The 23,047-nt window shown below is 42.2% G+C and overlaps 1 protein-coding gene across 1 annotated transcript; it reads left to right on the top strand.

Annotated features, from left to right (window-relative positions):
- Positions 1 to 4,728: 4,728 nt before the first annotated feature.
- On the top strand, positions 4,729 to 22,622 carry LOC122543288 (methyltransferase-like protein 7A). The gene is made up of 2 exons (XM_043681791.1): positions 4,729 to 5,600; positions 21,982 to 22,622. Exons 1-2 carry the CDS (start codon positions 5,106 to 5,108, stop codon positions 22,213 to 22,215), a joined length of 729 nt encoding a protein of 242 aa, XP_043537726.1. The 5' UTR covers positions 4,729 to 5,105; the 3' UTR covers positions 22,216 to 22,622.
- Positions 22,623 to 23,047: the final 425 nt, after the last annotated feature.

Consider the following 23,047-nt stretch of genomic DNA (forward strand, 5'->3'; position numbering starts at 1 on the left):
CTGAACAAAGAGACCTTGGAGTGCAGGTTCATAGCTCCTTGAAAGTGGAGTCGCAGATAGATAGGATAGTGAAGAAGGCGTTTGGTATGCTCTCCTTTATTGGTCAGAGTATTGAGTACAGGAGTTGGGAGGTCATGTTGCGGCTGCACAGGACATTGGTAAGGCCACTGTTGGAATATTGCGTGCAATTCTGGTCTCCTTCCTATTGGAAAGATGTTGTGAAACTTGAAAGGGTTCAGAAAAGACTTACAAGGATGTTGACAGGGTTGGAGGATTTGAGCTATAGGGAGAGGTTGAATAGGCTAGAGCTGTTTTCCCTGGAGCATCAGAGGCTGAGGGGTGACCTTATAGAGTCTTATCAAATCATAAGGGGCATGGACAGGATAAATAGACGAAGTCTTTTCCCTGGCATGGGGGAGTCCAGAACTAGAAGGCATAGGTTTAGGATGAGAGGGGAATGATATAAAAGATACCTAAGGGGCAACTTTTTCATGCAGAGGGTGGTACGTGTATGGAATGAGCTGCCAGAGGAAGTGGTGGAGGCTGGTACAACTGCAGCATTTAAGAGGCATTTGGATGGGTATATGAATAGGAAGGGTTTGGAGGGAAATGGGCCGGGTGCTGGCAGGTGAGACAAGATTGGGTTGGGATATCTAGTTGGCATGGATGGGCTGTACCGAAGGGTCTGTTTCTGTGCTGTGCATCTCTATGACTCTAATACCTGATCGGCATGGACGAGTTGGACTGAAAGGTCTGTTTCTTTGCTGTACATCTTTCTGACTCAATGACTGAGGAAGTGCTGCATTGTTCGGGATGTCATTGTTGGGATGAGACATTGGAAGAACACAGACAAATACACCAATGCAAACTGGTAGTTTCTCTCGCTGCCTTTTGAATTGTTGTTATGCAAAAGGGCAGCACAGTGGCTAGCACTGGAACCTGGGTTCAATTGCAGCCTCAAGTGATTGCCTGTGTGGAGTTTGCACATTCTCCCAATGTCGGCATGGGTTTCTTCTGGATGCTCCAATTTCCTCCCACAGTCCACAGATGTGCAGGGTAGATGGATTGGCCATGCTAAATTGCCTATAGTATACGGGATGTGCAGACTAGGTGGATTAGCCATGGGAAATACAGGGATAGGACAGAGGGGTGGGTTGGGTGAGATGCTCTTCTGAGGGTCGGTTTGGACTCATGGGCCAAATGGCCTGCATCCACACTATCGGGACTCTATGATTTCCTCAAGCCTACGTGATACATATTTGCCTATTTGACAACAGTCACTGTGCGTCACATTATTCATTGCACTTGAAGCAGCTTTACGACATTTCTGAAAGATGTGACAGGAGGCTTTACAAATGGTTTGCTTTACTTTGATTACATTTTTCAAAATGTTCACTCGATTGATAAAAATTGGTGTGTTTTTATAGCAAGAAATATATATGTTTCGTGCATGTGAACATATCTGTCACTAGTTGAAGATTGAATTGCACAGTGATATCATAAGTCAAAAAGGTAAAACTCAACTGGTTGACATGGTGATCTGAACTCAATCAAGTTTCTTCAATCAATATTCGCAAAAGTACATTATCTGCTCATTTATCTCTTTGCTATATGTGGATATTACCAGCAACATGGCTCCTACATCTACCTAAGAGTCCAAGACAAAACAGGGATGTCCTCAAAGTATTTCATGGCTTGTGACTGACCAAAATACAGAAAGCTATTCAAGAAATCATTGAAAACATTAAGTGATTTGGTCAGGAATGTGCAGAGTGGAAGTCAAGATGTTAGAAAGAATGCACAAAGTTTCATCGGGGTGCTCCAGCTACCTACTATAGTCCAAAGATGTGCTGGTTAGGTGGATTGGCCATGCTAAATTGCCCCTTATTGTCCAGGGATGAGTAGGTTGGGTGGATTAGCCATGGAAATGCAGGGTTACAGGGGTAGGGTTGGGGGGGGGCGGGGCGGGGGCTGCACGGTGTGAGTCTGGGTGGGATGCTCTTCGGAAAGTCAGTGTGGACCTGTTGGACCGAATTGCCTGTTTTCACACTGTAGGGATTCTATGATTGAAGTCTGGTAAAATTCCCAACCATAATATTGGAGTATTGCTTATACCTTTTCAACATGGGAGATACACATCCCTTAACATGATGTTCTCAATTAAACAATGAATAGTACTGATTCAAAGATGATACACTATACTTTTCAAGCAAGTTGATACATTTCACAGAATTTTGCAAGATTAAGCAAGAATGTTTGACTGCCAACTGACCAAATTCAATAAATGGAGGTTGCTGCCTACTTGCCTTTGGTAAACAGAAAATAATCCCTTCAATGTACTATAACTGCAAGCCATTAGCGACAAAAGGGGATATTATATATTTTTTACAGGTTTGAATTGCAATGTTAAATTCATGATTCCTGATGAAGGGCTTATGCCCGAAACATCGATTTTCCTGCTTCTTGGATGCTGCCTGACCTGCTGTGCTTTTCCAGTACCACAATCTCTAATCTTATATTCATGTCTGTTTAATTTTGTTTATCAAAATCTATCCTGCAGTTAATTCATTCAGAGAAAGCAGACTATTCTAAAGTTCCTAATCAAAAATACCTGAACTATGCAGAATCCAGGAGCAAGAGATGACTTCATTTTGTGTCCTACGTTGCTATAGCCTTTTTCACCATTGCAGTTGGCAATGATCACATGTTTGTGTATTCACTATTTGTGCTGATTTCAACTGTTAGGTTGTTACAACTGGTCTCAATAGAATCATTGAATCTCTACAGTGTGGTAGCAGGCCATTCGGCCATCAAGTCCACATCGACGCTCCGAAAATCGTCCCACCCAGACCTCCCCCAACCTATCCCTGTAACCGTACTTACCATGGCTAATCCTACACATTCCTGGAAATTTAGCATGGCCAGTCTATCTTTGGACTGTGGGAGGAAACCAGACCACCCGGAGGAAACCCACACAGACATGGGGAGAATGTGCAAACTCTATACAGTCACTCGAGGTGGAATCAAACCTGGTCCCCGGCACTGTGCGGCAACAGCGCTAATCACTGAGCCACCATGCACCCCCCCCCCCCGAACTGTGAAGGGCACTGCAAACATTGAAGACTTTCCTATGGTATGTCACAGTTGAAGAAAAGGAAATCTAGGGGTCTGATAGTACTGAAAGGAATTGGGATCTCCTCCAGCGCTATGGGAAAGGATGACTCTTAAATGCACTAAATAAGGAGGTGTGGGAAAAAAAGAGGTCTTATAGGATAACACTGAGGAGCATCCTACTTTGGGAACACTAAGAAACTACCAAAGTGAAGGATTCCAACCCCCACCCCCCAGGAAAGATTTTTGAGAACTTCTGGAGATAGCAGTTTAGGAAGTTAGAGATGTTCCAGCTATGATTGAATAGGTAAAGGGCAGTCACACACAACTGAATAACAGAGGCAAAGCATTAAAGGCATGATTCACCATATGAAAGGCTGTAGAGAGATCAGTAAACTTTAATGGACTACACTTTGTAACTTTGATCGAGACTGTTTTAGCGCTCTGGAATTCCTTGTCTAATGCTTGTGCCTCTGTCACTTCCTTTAAGACACTTCTTAAATCTTACCTCCTTGACCAAGCTTACTGGTCATGTAGAATGATATAGCATCTGGAGGTGATTATTTGGCCCTTTATGTTTAGATTTGAATATTAGTCTGGATCTCTGATAAAAATCCAGTCACCTTATCATTATGTCGACATTTGTTATTCAGATTTGGACTTCGGCACTCCTTATCCAACAAGTGAAATAAAGTAAGGAAGAGAATGTACAGTCGGAAAGACCGTTGCCTAGGGTCTTCCTACCAAAGTATAGTAAGGGTCTGTTCAATTGTTTTGGTACCCCAAATTGAACAGAAATAGTTACCTGCACAAGTAGAAAATGAGTGTTTTTTTTTGCAACTGAAGAGAAGCTCTGAGAAATGTCAAAATTCCAATATTTTGGTTTTTTTTCTCTCTGCAGATTGCACAGAACTGATTTAGAATATTTGCATGTGCTTAAAAATGATTTTTATTAATAAAGTATATTTTGGACATTAAAAAATGTGCTTTAAAAATTGCACGAGCCGCAAAACACTATGCACATTTTCCATGTTAAAGTTCAAGCATCTGGTTTCCTTTCTAGGCAAATGCAAGTGTTTTCTCCAGGATGCATTGCCTTTGCTTGCTCTTCAAGAAATTAATTCACAGGTAGAAACTGTGTCAGGGTCACACAGGGGATCGTTCTTACATAGCAAAATCACAAAGAAGCCACATATATTATGACTATAATGTATGATACACATATAAATACTCTGTGATTCTAGGGAAATAGTAATAATTCATTAATATCCTTTAGGGAAGGAAAGTGCCATCCTTACCTGGTCTGGCCAACATGTGACTCCAAACTTACAGCAATGTGGTTCTTAACTGTCCTTTGGGCAATTTGGGATAGGCAATAAATACTGGACCAGTCAGTGATGCCCTCATTGCATAGAATCCGTATAGTGTAGAAACAAGCCATTCAGCCCAATAAGTCCACACCAACCTATCCTTGATAACCGTATATTTCCCATGGCTAATCCACCCTAACCTGCACATCTTTGGACTATGGGAGGAAACTGGAGCACCCGGAGGAAACCCACGCAGACACGGGGAGAATGTGCAAACTCCACACAGTCAGTCGCCTGAGGCTGGAATCGAACTCAGGCCCCTGGCGCTGTGAAGCAGCAGAGCTCACCACTGAGCCCCCGTGCCACGAAACAGTACAAAACCAATTTAAAAACTAAACTGATTTATATTATATTATTTAGTTTGACTTTTTAAAAGTATTTATCAAGGATCCGTAATTTTTTTTTGAAAGACAAATTCAGCCCTTTCGGTGCAGGTTCTCTCTGCAGGGCAATTATTAATCCCTGTTTTCCCGTTTGGCACGAGAGGGATAAACTGTGGGCAGTTCCCTCTAACCAATTCGAGGCACCTGGAAGGGCTGTACAGATTTGCTCTCCGCCCAGTATAACGTTCAACACAGAGAGAGAGAGAGAGAAAAGCTTGTCGACAATCTTGGTTCCTTAAAGATGGCGTTTGTTCGCTCTGTGCTGCGCTCCCTTGTGGGGATCATGGTTCTTCCAGTCACCATTTTACAATACATCGGTTTCTGGGACCCTCTATACAAGAGGTTTTTCCCATACCTTATGCGCAGAATGACCACCACTATCAACGACAAGATGGATAAAGTGAAGAAGGAACTTTTCGGCCGGTTGCCGGACTTCGCCAGCTCCTCGGGGCTGACAGTCTTGGAAGTGGGCTGTGGCACTGGTGCCAACTTTCAGTATTACCCCTGGGGTTGCAAGGTCATCTGCACGGACCCGAATCCGAATTTCGAGCACATGCTGAAGAGCAGTGGCGCCAAGAACACGCACCTGAAGCTCGAGCGGTTCGTGGTGGCGTGCGGCGAAAATTTGAGCCAAGTGGCGAGCGGCTCAGTAGACGCCGTGGTCTGCACCTTCGTGCTCTGCACCGCCCAGAACGTGGACGCGGTGCTGAAAGAGATTAAACGAGTGTTGAGACCGGTAAAAGAAACGGGATAACTCCTCTTCTTTTCCCTCCCCTCCCCTCCCCCGCCTACCCTTTCATTCAGAAATGTTTACAAAGAGTTGTTAAGATTTATTGACCGTAGGCCTTTTGTCTCAGTAAGTGTGAAATACTGTGAACAGTTTTGGTCCCCTTATCAAGGGAAGGTATCTAAGGCATACAAGAATCTTACAAAGACTTGACAGATGTGGAGAGGTTGTTTCTCCTTGTGAGAGTCTAGGACCAGAGAGCATTATCTCAGAATAAGGGCTGCATATTTAAGGCAGAGATGTGGAGGAATCTCTTCTCTGAGTGGAGTGAATCTGTGGAAGTATTTACTCAGGGATGTTGAGGCTGGGTAATTAAATATATTCAAAGTTGAGACAGACCGATTTTTAACAGTAAGGTAATCAAGGTAATGGGAAAAGGGATGAAAGTGAAGTTGAGGATCATCCAATCAGCTTTGACTTCATGGAATTGTGGAGTAGATTCGATGGGCTGAATGGCCTACTTCAGCTCCCACATCTTCTGGTCAAAGTGGTGGGAGGGGCAGATAGTTAGGCAAGTTTCTGAGGAGAATATTCACCACATCCCCCCCAACAATTAAGTTCTTCTCAAGAATTTTCACAACCCACCATTAACTAAAGTCATTAAGTGATCAACTTACAGCTACTTGAGCCTCAATTTGCCTTCAGTCAAATTATGTGCCTTCTTGACAGATAAAAATAGCTGAACAGGTCTAGACAATGGGCCGGGGGGGGGGGGGGGGGGGGGGGTCATCTGCCAACTGCCTGCCCCTATTCCGTGATTACATTCTAGAGCCAGGGTGTCATTGGAGAGAAAGCACGTTGTGTCCGTCAATGCTTTTGATGTCTTTAGAGAAAGGTGGGCACTGTAGGGAATACAGTGCTTTATTTCCCCTCCAACTCCATTTTGATTTGGTACCCTCCCCTTCACTTTTTGACATAAGCATTGCCCTTATTAGGTTTTGCTTGTTAATGTTTCACTAGATACATGCATGTTTTCCTGGTGATGGAGAATATAGAATAAAGTATTCACACAATCCTGTCTTTTTTTACTGAGTCACTGTACATACACGTATAGCCACGGGTGATTTGGGGAAAATATAAACACTACTGCTGGGTCCCGTTTGGGGACAGTGGTAGTGTGGGGGCAAAAACAAGAGAAGGGGAGAAACAAAGAAAAATGGCTGTTTTCCCTGATCAGGAAACAAGGTCCTGCAAAGTCCTGTCCCAAATGACCTAAGGAAAAGACCTACTTTCTTGCTGTTGGATCCTGTGAAGAACAGGCCTCCAGTCATCATCTCCCAGACAAGGAAGGACCTCAAAGTCAGGGCCTGTGATTTACTGAGAGGTTCTTCAGTTCACTGTTAAGTAAGCAATTAAACTGAGGTCCTTCAAAAGGAGCACTGAGAGTTAGATAGGAAATTGAAAAGCAGGACTCTAGGGTTGTAATCTCAGGATTATTTGCTGTGCCACGTGCCAGTGAGGCTCAGGATAGGAAGATAGTACAGTTACATATGTAGCTAATGATCTGGCATAGGAGGGAGGGTTTCAGGTATGTGAATCATTAGAATGTCTTCCAGGGGAGGTGGGACCTATACAAGAAGATGGGTTATATCTAAACTGGAGGGACATCGATGTCCTGGCAGGGAGGTTTGCTTGTGTCATTTGGTGGGGGGTGCTGGAAAAAAAGCAGAGCTGTAGGTCAGTAAGTAAAATGACTGGGGAGGAGTCCGAGACTAAGGCCAATAAGACTAAGAGGAGGAACGGATGAGGAGAGGATGCTGAACACAGTAGGACAGGCAGTTTGAAGTGTATTTGTTTTAATGTCAGGAGTATTAATTAAAGCAGATTAATTTAGAGCTTGGATTAGTACATATAACTATGATGGTGTAGCTAGAACAAAAGACTTGGTTGAGAGATGGATAACTTAACATTCCAGGATTTAGATGTTTCAGGTGAGATAAGAGGGATGTAAAAGAGCTGGGGGAGTTGGGTTACTTAAAAGAGGAATATCACAACTGCACTGAGGGAGGACACCTTGGAGGGTTCATCCAGCAAGGCCATACCTTGGAGGGTTCATCCAGCAAGGCCATCCAGCTCAGGAATAGAAAAGGTGTAATCACTCTGATGGGATTGTACTACAGACCTCCCAACAGCCAGCGGATGACCGAGAAACAGATATGTAGACAGATTATGGAAAAATGTAAAAACAACAGGATGGTTGTGGTGGGTGATTTTAATTCCCCCTATATTGACTGGGACTGCCTTAGTGCCAGGGGCTTGGATGGGGTGGATAATTTGTTAAGTTTGTACAGGATGATGTTTTGAAACAATATATAAATAGTCCAACGAGGGAAGGGGCCATACTAAAGCTGGTATTGGGGAATGAGCCTGGCCAAGTGATCAAAGTTTCAATGGGGAAACAGTTCAGGAACAGTGACCATAACTCTGTAAGTTTTAAGTTACTTATGGATAAGGATAAGAGCAATCCTAAGGTGAACATACTAAACTGAGAGAAGGCTAACTTCCATAATATTAGGCAAGAACTGGGGAATGTCGAGTCGATAAAATGTGAAGCTGGAAAGGCACAGCAAGTCAGGCAGCGTCAGAAGAGCAGGAAAGTCGACGTTTTGGGTCGGGACTTACCTGCTCCTCCAATTAAATCTTGTCCTTTAAGCGTGTAAAACTATGCTCATATTGAAGAAAACTGAGGCTTAACAATCTCACAGATTTCACCCTTTTTTTTGTGTTGCATTATGTAATAGTTAGGCTTTGGAATGTTAAAGAATTGCAGCATTACCTTGGCAGATTAATACAGTGCATTAAATGGTCTAATACTATATCCTTTGAAATTGGCACATTGTCTGATTTACAATGAGTTATAATAGCAGAAGAAATCCACTAATGTTTAAAAATGCTAGATCCAGTGCTACTTCCTATCCAACTTAAATTGTTGTGTTATGTTTTTAAAAAATACAAAAAGTTACATACACATTGGTGAGGGAAGTTTCAGAGTGAAAATAGTTTTCAAACACCAAGTACTAAATTAATGCATCCTTTCAATCATTAAATAAACATTGACTGATGTTATTTCAGATTTTAGTTGATTTTGCTGGGAACTTGAACCTGACTTTGTTTCAGGCTGCTGTTTCGCAACTTAAAAACCTTAATGAATGTACATCACCACAACAAAGCCTTGTGTCCGCACTCACTGATGCATGCAATTTTTGATGTGTTTCCAGCACACTGGTTCTGGTAAGTAACTAAAGTTTTTCACAAAAGATGTCCTCTCCCTGCACATTTCCAACTCTTCCCTTCAAACAAAGTTACTTTCAACTCCACAACCTGAACAGTAAATCAAAGACCCATTACACAGGCTCTTTATGTGACACACTGTAAATTTGTAACTACCATAATAAGGAAACAAGGGGAGGCAATTGGAATATATAAGGTCCCTAAGACATTAAAAATATTTTAACTATCATCAGATATGGACTGAGTAACTTTGAACAGATTGTACCCATTATCATTTTTTAAAAAAGGAAGCCTGAGTTCCCACCTGAAGCTAATTTCTGATCTCACTAATTTTTTACTTAGGAGCAATTAAAGTTTGTGGTTATAAAGGGAAATGAATCATTGTTTTATCAGACTTTGAGATGTCCATTGCACCACCCAATGGCAACTGAGATCTTCAAGCCTTCATACAAATTGTTTGCTTTTGTGCATTTTCAACCATTGCACTTATGTGCTCCTTTTAATATGGTAAAATTTCCCAATGCACTTTGCAAGAGTGTTATCAATCAATATGTGACAACCAGACACTTGAGGACAGGTGGCTAAAAGCTTGGTCCAAGGACTATTGGTCGAAGATATTTACCAGGCTATTGCTGGGTGTGGAGGGTTTGAGTTATAAGGAGAGGCTAGTTAGGCTGGTATTTTTTCACTGGTGTGTAGGAGATCGAGGGGTGAGCTTACAGAGGTTTATAAAATCATGGGGGGTACAGAAGAGGTAAGTGGCAGATGTCATTTACCTAGGATGGGGGATTTAAAGACTAGGTGGCATATTTTTAAGGTGAGGAGGAAAGATTTAATAAAGACATGAAGGGCAATATTTTACACCGAGTGGTTCGTGTGTGGAATGAATTTCCGAAGGAAGTGATAGATGCGAGTACAGTTACAACCTTTAAAAAAATATTTGAATAAGTACATGAATAGGAAAGGTTTGGAGGAATATGGGCCAGGCATAAGCAGGTGGGACTAGTTTACTTTGGGATTATGCTTGGCAGACTAGTTGGACCGAAGGGTCTGTTTCTGTGCTGTGTGACTGTATAACTAGGTTAAAAAGGAGGAGAAATGGATGGAGGGAATTCCAAAGCTCTAGGCTGCTGATAGCATAACTGTCAGTGGTGGAGTGTTGAATTGCATATCTGTGCAATACTTCACGTATTATTTGTTACATTTTTATGGGACATTGGTCAGACTAGGGGTGCACGGTGGCTCAGTGGTTAGCACTGCAGCCTCACAGCACCAGGAACCTGGGTTTGATTCCAGCCTTGGGCAACTGTCTGTGTGGAGTTTGCACATTCTCCCTGTGTCTGCGTGGGTTTCCTCCGGGTGCTCCGGTTTCATCCCACAATCCAAAGATGTGCAGGTTAAATGAATTGGCCATGCTAAATTGCCCATGGAGTAAGTTATTAGTCAGGTGTAAAATAAGGTAGGGGAATGGGTCTGGGTGGATTAGTCACTGGAGGGTCGGTGTAGACGTGTTGGGCCGAAAGGCCTCTTTCGACACTTTAGAGATTCTAGATCTGGAGTACTAGATGCAATTTTGATCTCCGTATTTAAGAAGGGATACATTAGAAGTAATGATTCAATTCCTGGGATGAAGGGCTTATTTTATGAGGAAAGGTTAGATAGATTGGGGATCTGGAGTTTAGAAGAATAAGTTGAGATGTTTTTGAGATGTAAGATTCTGGGGATCTTGAAAATGTGACTGCTGAGAGGATGTCTCCCCTTGTGGGAGAGACTGAAAGTGGAATCGCAGGTAGATAGGATAGTGAAGAAGGCGTTTGGTATGCTTTCCTTTATTGTTCAGAGTATTGAGTACAGGAGTTGGGAGGTCATGTTGCAGCTGTACAGGACATTGGTTAGGCCATTGTTGGAATATTGCATGCAATTCTGGTCTCCTTCCTATCGGAAAGATGTTGTGAAAGGGTTCAGAAGGATGTTGGAGGGTTTGGGCTACAGGGAGAGACTGAACAGGCTGGGGCTGTTTTCCCTGGAGTATCAGGATGCTGATCAGGACAATCACATCCTTAAGAGGCATTTGGATGGGTATATGAATAGGAAGGGTTTGGAGAGATATGGGCTGGGTGCTGGCAGGTGGGACTAGATTGGGTTGGGATATCTGGTCAGCATGGACAGGTTGGACCGAAGGGTCTGTTTCCGTGCTGTACATCTCCATGACTCTATGACTAGAATTAGGAGCCACCATTTAAAAACTGAGTAGGCTCCAATTTTTGACAGATGAAAATTTGTTATTCTCTGAATGTTGTTGTCTATACAGTTCTCTTTCCCAAAGAGAAAGGGAGACTGGATAATTGAATTTTTTAGGCTGAGTTAGATTTTTGATTGGCAGTGGAGTCATTTTATTAAATGGCAGAGCAGGCTTATGGGTCCAAATGGCCTTCTGCTCCTAATTTGTATGTACATTCAGTAAGTACATATTTTGAATTCCTAAAATATAGTGTGATCTTGCGTCAGTTGTAATGTAGCTTTCTGATATTCTTACAATTGCAGAGATTAGCAATTGACAGATATTGCTGGAACTTACTCCTTGTAATCATGCCTCTCCATAGAAATTGAAGCCTTCTCAAGTTCAACTTTTCTTTAAGAACAGTGGCACTAAGTGTAATTATTGTCTCCAATAAGTTTCAAAGATAAGGTAAAACAGCAACTTCAGCTTTTCTTGATTGTTATCCTTTTAAAAAATAGTTGTGTATATTTAGCAGCTTGTTTACATTTTGTTTGACAAATTAATCTTCACAAAATTTCATAGGTGAACATGTAAAATCCATACAGCTCAGCGAAGCTAAAAACATTTGGTGAAAAATACCTGCTTTCCACATACAGTAAACTTTGTTTTAACTGGCACTCTTCATAAAACGGCAAAAGTTATGTACAGGGCGACCCCCGTATCCACAGAATAGTTTTCTGCAGTTTCAGTTACCCGCGGTTTACTGCGGACTGAACATATTATAGGGAACCTTCCAGAACCAGGGATCAGGGGCTGCTGGGAAGGTAAATTTCCCATTTAAATGAATGGATTTGCTCTGATCCATTGGAGGAGGAGGCGGCTGCACAAATATCCCCATCCTCAATGATAGAAGACCGCAGCACATTAGTGCAAAATATAAAGCTGAAGCTTTTGCAGCAATCTTCAGCCAGAAGTGCTGAAAGGATGGTCTATCTCTGCCTCTTCCAGTGGTCCCCAGCATTACAGATACCAATCTTCAGCCATTTCAATTCACTCCATGTGATATCAAGAAATGGTTGAAGACACAAAATACTCCAGAGGCTGTCAGCTCTGACAACATTCCAACAATAGTACTGAAGACTTGTGCTCCAGAACTTGCTGCTCCCCTAGCCAAGCTGGTCCAATACAGTTACAACACTGGCATCTACCTGACAATGTGGAAAATTGCCCAGCTATGTCATGTACATAAAAAGCAGGACAAATCCAACCTGGCCAATTACTGCCCCATCAGTCTAATTGCGATCATCAGTAAAGTGATGGAAGGTGCCATCCACAGTGCTATCAAGCAGCACCTGCTCAGCAATAACCTGCTCAGTGACACCCAGTTTGGGTTCCACCAGGGCCACTCAGCTCCTGACCTCATTACAGCCTTGGTTCAAACATGGACAAAAGAGCTGAATTCCAGTGGGGAGGGGAGAGTGACAGTCCTTGACATCAAGGCTGCATTCAGTAGAGTGTGGCATCAAAGAGCCCGAGCAAAACTGGAATTAATGGGTATCAGGGAGCAAACTCTGTGGTGGTTGGAGTCATGTCTGACATTGTTGGAAGATGATTGTGGTTGTTGGAGGTTAGTCATTTTAGCTCCAGGTCATCTCTGCAAGAGTTCCTCAGGGTAGTGTCCTTGGCCCAGCCATCTTCAGCTGCTTCATCAATGACCTTCCCTCAATCAAAGGGTCAGAAGTAGGAATGTTCACCAATTATTGCACAATGTTTACAGATACTGAAGCAGTCCATGTTCAAATGCAACACAATCTGGACAATATCCAGGTTTGGGCTGACAAGCAGCAAGTAACATTCATGCCACACAAATGCCAGGTAATGGCCATCTCCAATAAAAGACAATCTAATCACCGCCCCTTGATATTCAGTGGTGTTACCGTCATTGAATTCCCCACTATCAACGTCTCCAGGGTTACCATTGACCAGAAACTCAACTGGACTCATCACATAAACACAGTGGCTACAAGAGCAGGTCAGAGGCTAGGAATACTGAAGTGGGTAGCTCACCTCCTGACTCCCGAAAGCCTGTCCACCATCTACCAGGCACAAGTCAGGAGTGTGATGGAATACTCCCCACTTGCCTCGACAAGTGCAGCCCCAACAACATTCAAGAAGCTTGACACTATCCAGGACAAAAGCAGCCCGCTTGATCGGCACTACGTCCACAAGCATCCACTCCCTCCACCATTGATGCTCCGTAGCAGCAGTGTGTACTATCTACAAGATGCACTGCAGAAATTCATCAAGGATGCTCAGACAGCACCTTTCAAACTCACGACCACTTCCATCTAGATGGACAAGGGCAGCAGATACATGGGAATACGACCCCTTGCAAGTTCTCCTCCAAGCCACTGGACTTGGAAATATATCACCGTTCCTTCAGTGTCGCTGGGTCAAAATCCTGGAATTCCCTCCCTAGGGGCATTATGGGTCAACCCACAGCAGGTGGACTGCAGCGGTTCAAGAAGGCAGCTGAAGGGCAACTAGGAAAGTGGCAATAATTTTGGCCAGCCAGTGATATCCACATCCCACAAATGAATAAAAAAAAAATATGTTGATACCTCAAAGCTTTGCTTGGTCAGGATGTACTGCGGTTATGTGGACCTCTTGATTACCCAGAATACTTGATCAGCCAGCACCCTCCTGGTCCCATAGGTGTCAGTTAATAAAAAGTTTGCTGTATTCATTGCAAACCATGATGCAACTGTGGTATTTGTATCTTAATTCACACCAGGAAGACAGGGAAAATTTGTAATCTCAGAACCTACTTGACACACTTTCTGAGGACATCATTTATAAACTTCTTTATAAATCCTTCAGTGGCTATTTACACCCTATGCATATTTCTATAACACAGCATTCAACTCCTGTTAGACAATAATTTAACCTCTTCATTCAACCATGAGGAATATCAGAGGAGTTCTTTCACCATATTAATAAGATTAGATTAGATTACTTACAGTGTGGCAACAGGCCCTTCAGCCCCACAAGTCCACACAGACCCGCCGAAGCGCAACCCACCCAGACCCATTCCCCTGCATTTACCCCTTTACCTAACACTATGGGCAATTTACATGGCCAATTCACCTAACCTGCACATTTTTGGACTGTTGAGAGGAAACCGGAGCACCTGGAGGAAACCCACGCAGACACGGGGAGAATGTGCAAACTCCACACAGTCAGTCGCCTGAGGCGGGAATTGAACCCAGGTCTCTGGCGCTGTGAGGCAGCAGTGGTGGCACAGTGGTTGTACATTTTGCCTATCAGGCTTTACTCTATAAATGCTGAGCTTACTTGCATCCAATTTGGATCTCATGTCATGTTCATAAAATAGTAACTAATAACATTTTAAAGCAAAAGTTGGTTAAATGTTTAAAATGATGAGGTGTGGGGAAAGGAAGCTTCAGCTTTGTTTGTGAAACCTCAGAATTTAAACTAGTTAATGCTTCTTGATCTGTTAGGGTAATAGTTTACTTAATTGAAATGGAGTAAAGTGGGAAAAGAAATCCAGCCACTTGACAGGTTTATATGGAGATCAGTTGCATAATAGTAATGCCACTAAACCAGTGTTAGGATCGGTCCCCAATTTGTCATGTTCTGAGGTAAGGAGGGATGATCTAGCTATCTTTTATACAACTCCTCCCTCAATTGATTAAAACAAAGTTAATTTTAAAAGAATTTATTTCCTCATGTATACCTTTTTCCCTATCTCAATGTCTTTATGTTTTTAAAAGAACTAATTTAACCAAGCTTTCCTGAGTTAAAGGAGACAAGAAGTTTATTAGCTACTAAAACAAGAAAAAATAATAAAACGTGACACAAATGTAGACAGATTGTAAATGACAGGGGAGTCCAGAAAAGTAAAAGTTAAAAAGGAATTTATCAATCATTTGGTTTGTCCATGACAGATCAATTGTGAAACAATTTGGTCATTAAGGTGGGTGAGTCTGGTAGTGCTGACTTTGACCGTTGAGTAGTTGTTTGGAGGTTCTTGGTTCTGCAGTTAGTGAAAGGAATTTGTCCAGTTTCCTTCAATTGTGGCTTTTCTGACTTGAGTGTTTTCAACAATCAGGAAGAGTTTATTTCTATATGCAGATGCAGGAATGTCTAGTGGGAATTTTCAGCTATGTCCCTTCACAGCATACTTTAGTTTGGTAGAACTTGAACCACAACCTCGCACACAGACTAGGGGCTCTAGTTGTCTTTAACCCCCTTGTGTATTCCTGAAAAGGAAAACACAAACCTGTCCTTTGCCGAGAACTGCCTTTCTTTCAACCTGTGTCATGTCCATAAGCATGGAACACACCCACAGAAGATCACAGTTCAGTTTTTTTTTAATGGCACCTCTCCCTTTAAAATCTTGCTGTCTGATGGTTGACACTGTTTGGGTAACATTCTGTTTCCACACAAGGACTTTGGATAGCTGGTGAATTTACATTCTAAGCCACCTTTTGTCTGTCTTATATTGAAATGTATGTACTTTTAAAATATCTATGTATTTTGGAGCTCTGATCAGTTTTCATGACTTTAGTAATCCAACGACCCAGGCTGATTTTTTTGGGGACACTGGTTCAACTCTCAGCAGTTTGTGAAATTCAAAATATATTAAGACATATTTGGGCGGCACGGTGGCACAGTGGTTAGCACTGCTGCCTTACAGCACCAGAGACCCGGGTTCAATTCCCGACTCAGGCAACTGACTGTGTGGAGTTTGCACATTCTCCCCGTGTCTGCGTGGGTTTCCTCCGCGTGCTCCGGTTTCCTCCCACAGTCCAAAGATGTGCAGGTCAGGTGAATTGGCCATGCTAAATTGCCCGTAGTGTTAGGTAAGGGGTAAATGTAGGGGTATGGGTGGGTTGCGCTTCGGCGGGGCGGTGTGGACTTGTTGGGCCGAAGGGCCTGTTTCCACACTGTAAGTAATCTAATCTAATCTAATATGGATTTGAAAACTAGGCTTAGTGATGGTGACTGTGACAACTGTCATTGAATGTCATAAAAACTTATCCGGTTCACTAATGACCTTTAGGAAAGGAAATCTACTATCTTTATCTGGTCTGACCTACACGTGAGTCCGGACCAACAACAATGTGGTTGATTCTTACCTGCACTCTCAAATGACCAAGCAAGCTACTCAGCTCAAGGACAATTAAGGATGGGCAACAAATGCCCATATCACTGACTAGTCAATTGTCCACTGTGCCATGAAATCTGCCTTGTCGAAGTATGGAATTCCAGCAAAGGATTACCTCAGTTCTCATCTCTCCTTGCCAGACTTCTTATCGTGTTATTGTTTTGTTATTCTCTTGTAATTTCCAATCCCTGCCCACCAACTCATCAATCAGTTGAAATATCTGTTGATTGGAAGATTAATTGAAAGATTAACATTAAAGAAATCCATTTAACGCAACAAGCAAATTCCATGTAAAATACTTTGAAAAGTTGCTACAATGACAGCTGGCATGTCTGGATATGCCAAAAAGGGCATCGCAAAATGAAGTTCAGAACACCAAGTGAGGTCGCAAGGTCTGAGGCAGTAATGGCCGCTGTCAATTCCTGACTTGAGTTTAAAGCAAGAGCACATCTGATATAATAGGCCTCTGAGCTTAAAGCTCCCTTTCACCCTGGCTCTGCTCTCTCAGTTCTCACGGAATGGGATACACCAGTGGAGTATCTGCCAGTGGGAGGTGGTGCACTGCATCTGCATTTGCTACTTGGCCTCCCTAACGGTGTTCCAACTTGTAATTGTACGCATGGAGAATGAGAGCGCACCGCTGAATTCAGCCTGAAGCTATGGGCAGCATGGCCTTGTCCTCTTTGAACAGCCCTAGCAGGGATTTGTGGTCTGTTACTGTAACAAATTTACGTATTTAAAGGTATTGGTGGAACTTCCTGACTCCAAATATGATCAGCACATTTTTATTCTCAATATGGGCATATTTACGCTCTGCATTAGCCAAAATTGTGAATGCAATCACCATTGGGCATTCCTCTCCATTGGGCCACCTGTGAGCCAATACTACCCTGATGCCATTCAGGGAGACATCGCATGTCAACACCAGATCTCACTTGGGATCATAGTGTGCCAACACACCTTAGGGGATGATAACGATTTCTTCACTTCCCTGAAAGCTTTGGCTTGTCTACATGACCATTTCCAAGGTTGACCCTTTTCTAAGGGTTGATTCAAAGGTGCCAGGGTCGAAGCCAGGTTATGTATGAACTTTCCATAATAATTCACCAGCCTAAGGGAATACGTGGAAGCTGGGGCATGTTTGATTGCCCTCATTTTACCTTCCAATGGGTGTAACCCAGTCTTATCGACTCTGTAGCACACTTGGGGTGCCTGAAACATACAATTTTTCCTTCTAAGGTGAACCTCTGCCTGGGAGAATCTAAGGACAATGGCCAGGTTCTCTAAGTGTTCCTTATTGGTCTTCCCTATTATTCCAGGTCATCTAGATGAATGGCAACCTGGGGTAGACCTTATAAAATGTTCTCCATCGTCCACTAAAAAGAAACTGCGCAGGCTGACGATACCCAAATGGCAGTCTCGTTTATTGGTACAAACCCTTTTGGGTATTAATTGTAGCATACTTCTGGGAATCCTCATCTAACTGCAATTGCAAGTATGCATAGCTCATGTCCAGCCTCGTGAAGGACAATCCTCCTACCAGCTTTGCACATAAACCCTCTGTGTGAGGGATTGTGTATTCATCCAGGTGTGAAAAACGGTTTACTGTTTGTATAAAATCCTCACAAAGGGGAACCGACCTCTCAGGCTTCACAATCAGTACGACCGGTGCTGCCCATTCCACAACCTGGACTGGTTTGATGATTCCTTCCCTTTCCAGCCTCCTGATTTCTGCCCATAAGGCAATTGGCACTGGTGGGTCTTACAGAATCATTAAATTGCTCGTGGTCAACATGCAAGGTGGCCTTGGCTTCTTTAATAGTGCCTAGACCGTCCTGAAAAACTTCCAGGTATTTAATTAGGACTTCATCCAGGCAGCCATTTTCTAATTGAAAAATGTGGAGCCAATCAAGGTGAATCTTTCTCGACAATTTTGTCCCAATAGGCTTGGGCCTGAGCCTTTTACTACAATCAGTGGTAACTGTACCAGCTGCTTCTCAGAAGGGACCAGAACCGAAGTTGTACCCTTAATCTGTAAAAGTTCACCAGTATAGTTTGTCAGCCTGGCCAAGTTCTTGCACAAACTTAAAGGTTGGAGTACAGAATGAATTTTGTTAAAGACTGGTTCTGTGATCACTGAAATGGCCATGCCTGTATTGGCCTTCATTACAACCACGCGACCCTTTAACTCTACATTTATTTTGATTGGTTCTGATTTGGATCTTGCTAAACAATTTAACTGCTCCAAACCAGATGTAGGTGGACTTTCCAGGGTGTGCACTCTCCTGGATACCGGCCTCTGAGTTCTCTTACTCCATTTAGATCCAGTGAGTCTCTTCTGCTGTCTTGAGTCCATATACCGGCAGCAACTACAATGACTTGTCAGCCCAGATTCTGAAGAACATTTCAACCATTTGGCCGAGGTTTGGCTTTGTTTTGGGGTTTTGTTGTGGGCTGACTTAGAGTCTCTCTGTTCAGGATATGCCCTGAGTGAGGCTGTGCAATTGCCTTCACTCAAATGGTGTTCCCCAAGCTCAGTCAGCCTGGCGAGGGTGTCCATTGCCATCAGAATGCCCTGTAACTCATATGCTCCACTTGCTGCATTTTCCAATAACAAAGCCAGTTGTAGTGTAGTTATGGACTAGGCCAGACCACTCAAAACATTCTTGAGCAGGCAATCCAGACCGCAATTTGTTTTGGTAAGTGTACAGTGAAAATTACCCAGAGTAAGCTAGCTAGGTTGACGATTATGTTTTAAAGCAGACTTTTTTTTTCACAAAATTACACAATGAAACACAAAGAACAGAATAAAGAACCCCTACAGAACTCAGTCTATCCAAACTAGACTTAATTACGCTGTTTCGAATATACACAACAGTCCCAATAAGCAAACCCCCTTAAACACAGTTAAAGAAAAGATGCTTACAGGTTGAAGTTAGAAGGGCAGAAGGAGAGAGAGGGTTTCCACTCAGCTCACTGTTGAACTCCTAACTAGTTCTGGACTGAATTGCTCAGCTAGAGAGCTGACCACTCCCCTTTCATTATATAGGTCATTTCTAAAACATGACCACTTTGGCCTGAAGTCTCATCTGTTTACATATAAACAAAAAGGCCTCTCAATACCCTTTAATCTCTGTACCAAACCAGTCTAATTGGCACCGTGAGAGTTTACGACCTCTTAGAAAAAAAACCAAGGACCTAGTATCCTTGAGAAAAAGAACCAGCTTTGTGACAGTATCTGTTTGAAGTCCAGTTGGGTTCAGCTCGTAGGCACTTTTGCATGGTGACATCATTAATCCCACATACCAAATGGTCTCTTAGCATTTCATTAAGAGTTAAACCAAAATTCACATGCCTCTGCCTGTCATCTTAACCAAATCAAAAACCCTGATTTTGATTCCCCGATTCTCGAATTGCCGAGTAAAACTGATATTATCTCAGAATTAGAAGAGGTTTGGTGTCATAATATTTCTTAGCTAAATCATCAACTCTTGAAAGGTTTTTGTATCTCGTGCCTAATAACTGAAAAAGCTGCAGGTCCAAAAGCTGACTGGGCAAACTGGGCCCAGTCTTCAACAGTATGATCAAATGAGCTAAGCGTCTCAAAAAATGGCATCATGCCAGAAATGTTTACCCCAACTCAAAGACAGCTGGTGTGAATTAAATTTCTTCAGGAGTGTGCTTTTCTCTCGTTGCCATTGAAATAGCTCCACAGAGGCTGGTATTCTGTCACCAAGTCACCCTTTATGTACATGTGGAGTGTCCTTGACACCATTCTACCTCCCTCAGAGCCAGCTCTCCGAGTGAACAGCATGTCTGACACTCCTGTTCTTATGTGTCAGCCAGGGCTCCCTGATCGGGGTTGTTGATCTGGTCCAGTCAGGGAACTCATATTTTATGAAGTCCACCTGGCTGACCATATTACAATCACTACAGTCATGGGATCTTTATTTTCACCCAATGAGTGAATAAACAGACAGGGCCACTTTTTAAAAATATCATCTGAAGACATCACCTTAACTTGAAAAGTGTCAGCCTAAACGAAACTTGCATCCACAAGAGTAAGAGGAATACCTGTTGAACAAGAGATTAAAATTGGTAACAACATTCTTTATTTAAAATGTGTTAACTTAATTCCACTCGTAGGCTTCTGTGAAATGCACATTTGCTGGATCTATTACTTTCATAATTATCACTAGTCAGCAATTCATCACCACTCTCAAGGGGTGCATTCAATGTAAATATAAATTTTAGAGAGGGCAAAAAAAAATAACAACCAGCCAGTTATGCAGCAAATTCCAGAACAGTATGGTGAGATCAATATCTCAAACAAGATTCCAGTCATAAAAGTCTCCTGTATCTCCTGCAATGTATTTCTTCCCCACATCCCCCTTGGAGATCCACAGCTGTCTCCAGCCTTACATCTCTGTTGTGTATCTGGGACTGACTTTAGCCAGCACTAATACTATATATACTTAATTATTTAAGGAGGTACTTTGCTAAAGACATCCATTGCTGTCTTTTGAGAACACAGTGTAAAACAACAATTGTTTTCAAATGACATGCTGTTAAACTGCAAATTTAGCTAACTTTCAAAATTATCAGTGACCAGCTTTAAATGTGAGGAAAATGTCTCAAGGTATGTCGGTTTGCATCAGTGAAAAGAATGTTTCAGAACAATGCAAATTTAAAAGGCCTGTGAGGGAGATTGCAGTGGGCAATACATTTAGATGAACCAGCAGCTTGTCAGCAAGCATATCTGCTTCTCAATTATCCTTTGCCAATTTATTGAACCCAACTTATCTTTGACTAACCTGAGCACTGATTTCACGAATGGCTTGCATCTTTAGATGCACACAACGATGCTAAAACAGCATTAATAATACATTGAATATTCCATACTATATTGCTTTTTTCTTTGCAAAATAACATCCTCTGGCTTACTCTGAAAGGCATCAATTCTGTAATAATGAACATCACACTGCAGCCATTACTCCATTGCTGTGCAGAAAACATTCCATTTGCTGGGTGCTTTGTCAGCTGCAGCCTGAAACAGATTATGTAACCTGCAAGTTGCTCCACTAAACAATTAAATTGAATATTTGTTCACTTAACAGTTTACTTTTGTAGTCTTAAAAGATGCACAGCTCTAATGTAGCAGAAAGACAAATTGTACATTTGTTAATGAAACACTTCTAATCTTACAGAACAGTAATATCCACATTATTGAGCAAGGCCACAGGGAGTCCACTCATTAAAATCAGAGTCTATCTTTCACTTAAGCCTTATTTTGTGGAAGGTTTGAAAAATATATTAATTTGTGAGGTATGGCTTAGATCAGTACTTATTTCCCATCCCTGATTGCCCCTTAAAAGGTGGTGGTGAGCTGCCTTCTTGAACTGCTGCAGTCCATGTGCTGTAAACTGACCCATAATGCCATTAGGGAGGGAATTCCAGGATTTTGACCCAACAACACTGAAAGAACAGAAATGTATTTCCACGTCAGGATGGTGAGTGGCTTTGAAGGGAATTTGCAAGTGATTGCGTTCCTACATATCTGCTGCCCTTGTTATTCTGGTTGGGGTTGGTCTGTGGCCTTAGTCCCTGTATGTGGCCAATTTGATTGACTCTGCTTCCTGTTCAGCCCACTTTCTTCAGATACTTGACAAAATGTTTTGTTTCTGCAGGGCGGGGCATTTTTCTTCATTGAGCACGTGGCTGCTGACAAAGAAACATGGCTGCACTTCATTCAACATGTGATCCAGCCTGCATGGCGTTACTTTGGGGATGGATGCTATCTGACCAGGGACACTTCAGCAAACCTCGAGAAAGCCAACTTCTCAGAATTGAATCTGAAGCACATCATTGCACCTTTGATGAGTTTGATCAAACACCATATTGTTGGATATGCAGTCAAATGAGAAGCTGGATCATGGGAACACCAAGCCTTATATTTACTTGTCTGCTGTGAATCATTCATTCGAATTAGAAGTATCAGTGCAATAATCCTTTGTCAATTAATTTTAATCACTAGTCATTAAGATGAGTGCTTTTTAATGTGCCTTTTTAATCCACTATATCACACAGTACTTTCATCCGCAATGGTAATCAAGCAAAATTCCAGATTATACATCCATGTCCAGGATCAGTTTTCATATTTTATTATTTCAATCAAAACTTTTCTCTGTATTCTCCGAACCCACTCTGAACTAGAATGTCAAAACATTTTTTTAAAAAGAAGTAAATTCTCTAATCTCAAATGAGGTATTGCTTACCAAACGTTCCATTGTAATTTGAATATATTAAACAGGACTTATTTATGCTATGATATTATTTTTAATGTAAATTACTTTGAATCCTTTATTACTTTCACCATGAATTGCTATTCTGATTTTATAAATTTGAATATTTAACTCTGCAGTAAAGAATTCCACAGATTCACTATCCTCTGAGAGAAGAAATTCCTCCTCATTTCTGATTTAAATGTTCTTTCATGAATCACGGGAGTCAGGGAGGAGACCAGAGAATTGGAAAATGGCTAATGCAACACCCCGTTTAAGAAGGGAGGGAGGCAGAAGGCAGGAAACTATTGGCCAATTAGCCTGACCTCAGTTGTTGTTAAGATTTTAGAGTCCATTATTAAGGATGAGTTTGTGGAGTACTTGGAAGTACATGGTAGATTAGGGTGGAGTCAGCACCGCTTCAGCAAGGGGAAGTCATGCTTGACAAATCCATTAGAATCCTTTGAGGAGG

This window comes from Chiloscyllium plagiosum, chromosome 43, assembly GCF_004010195.1.
Source record: "Chiloscyllium plagiosum isolate BGI_BamShark_2017 chromosome 43, ASM401019v2, whole genome shotgun sequence".
Lineage (NCBI taxonomy): Eukaryota > Metazoa > Chordata > Chondrichthyes > Orectolobiformes > Hemiscylliidae > Chiloscyllium > Chiloscyllium plagiosum.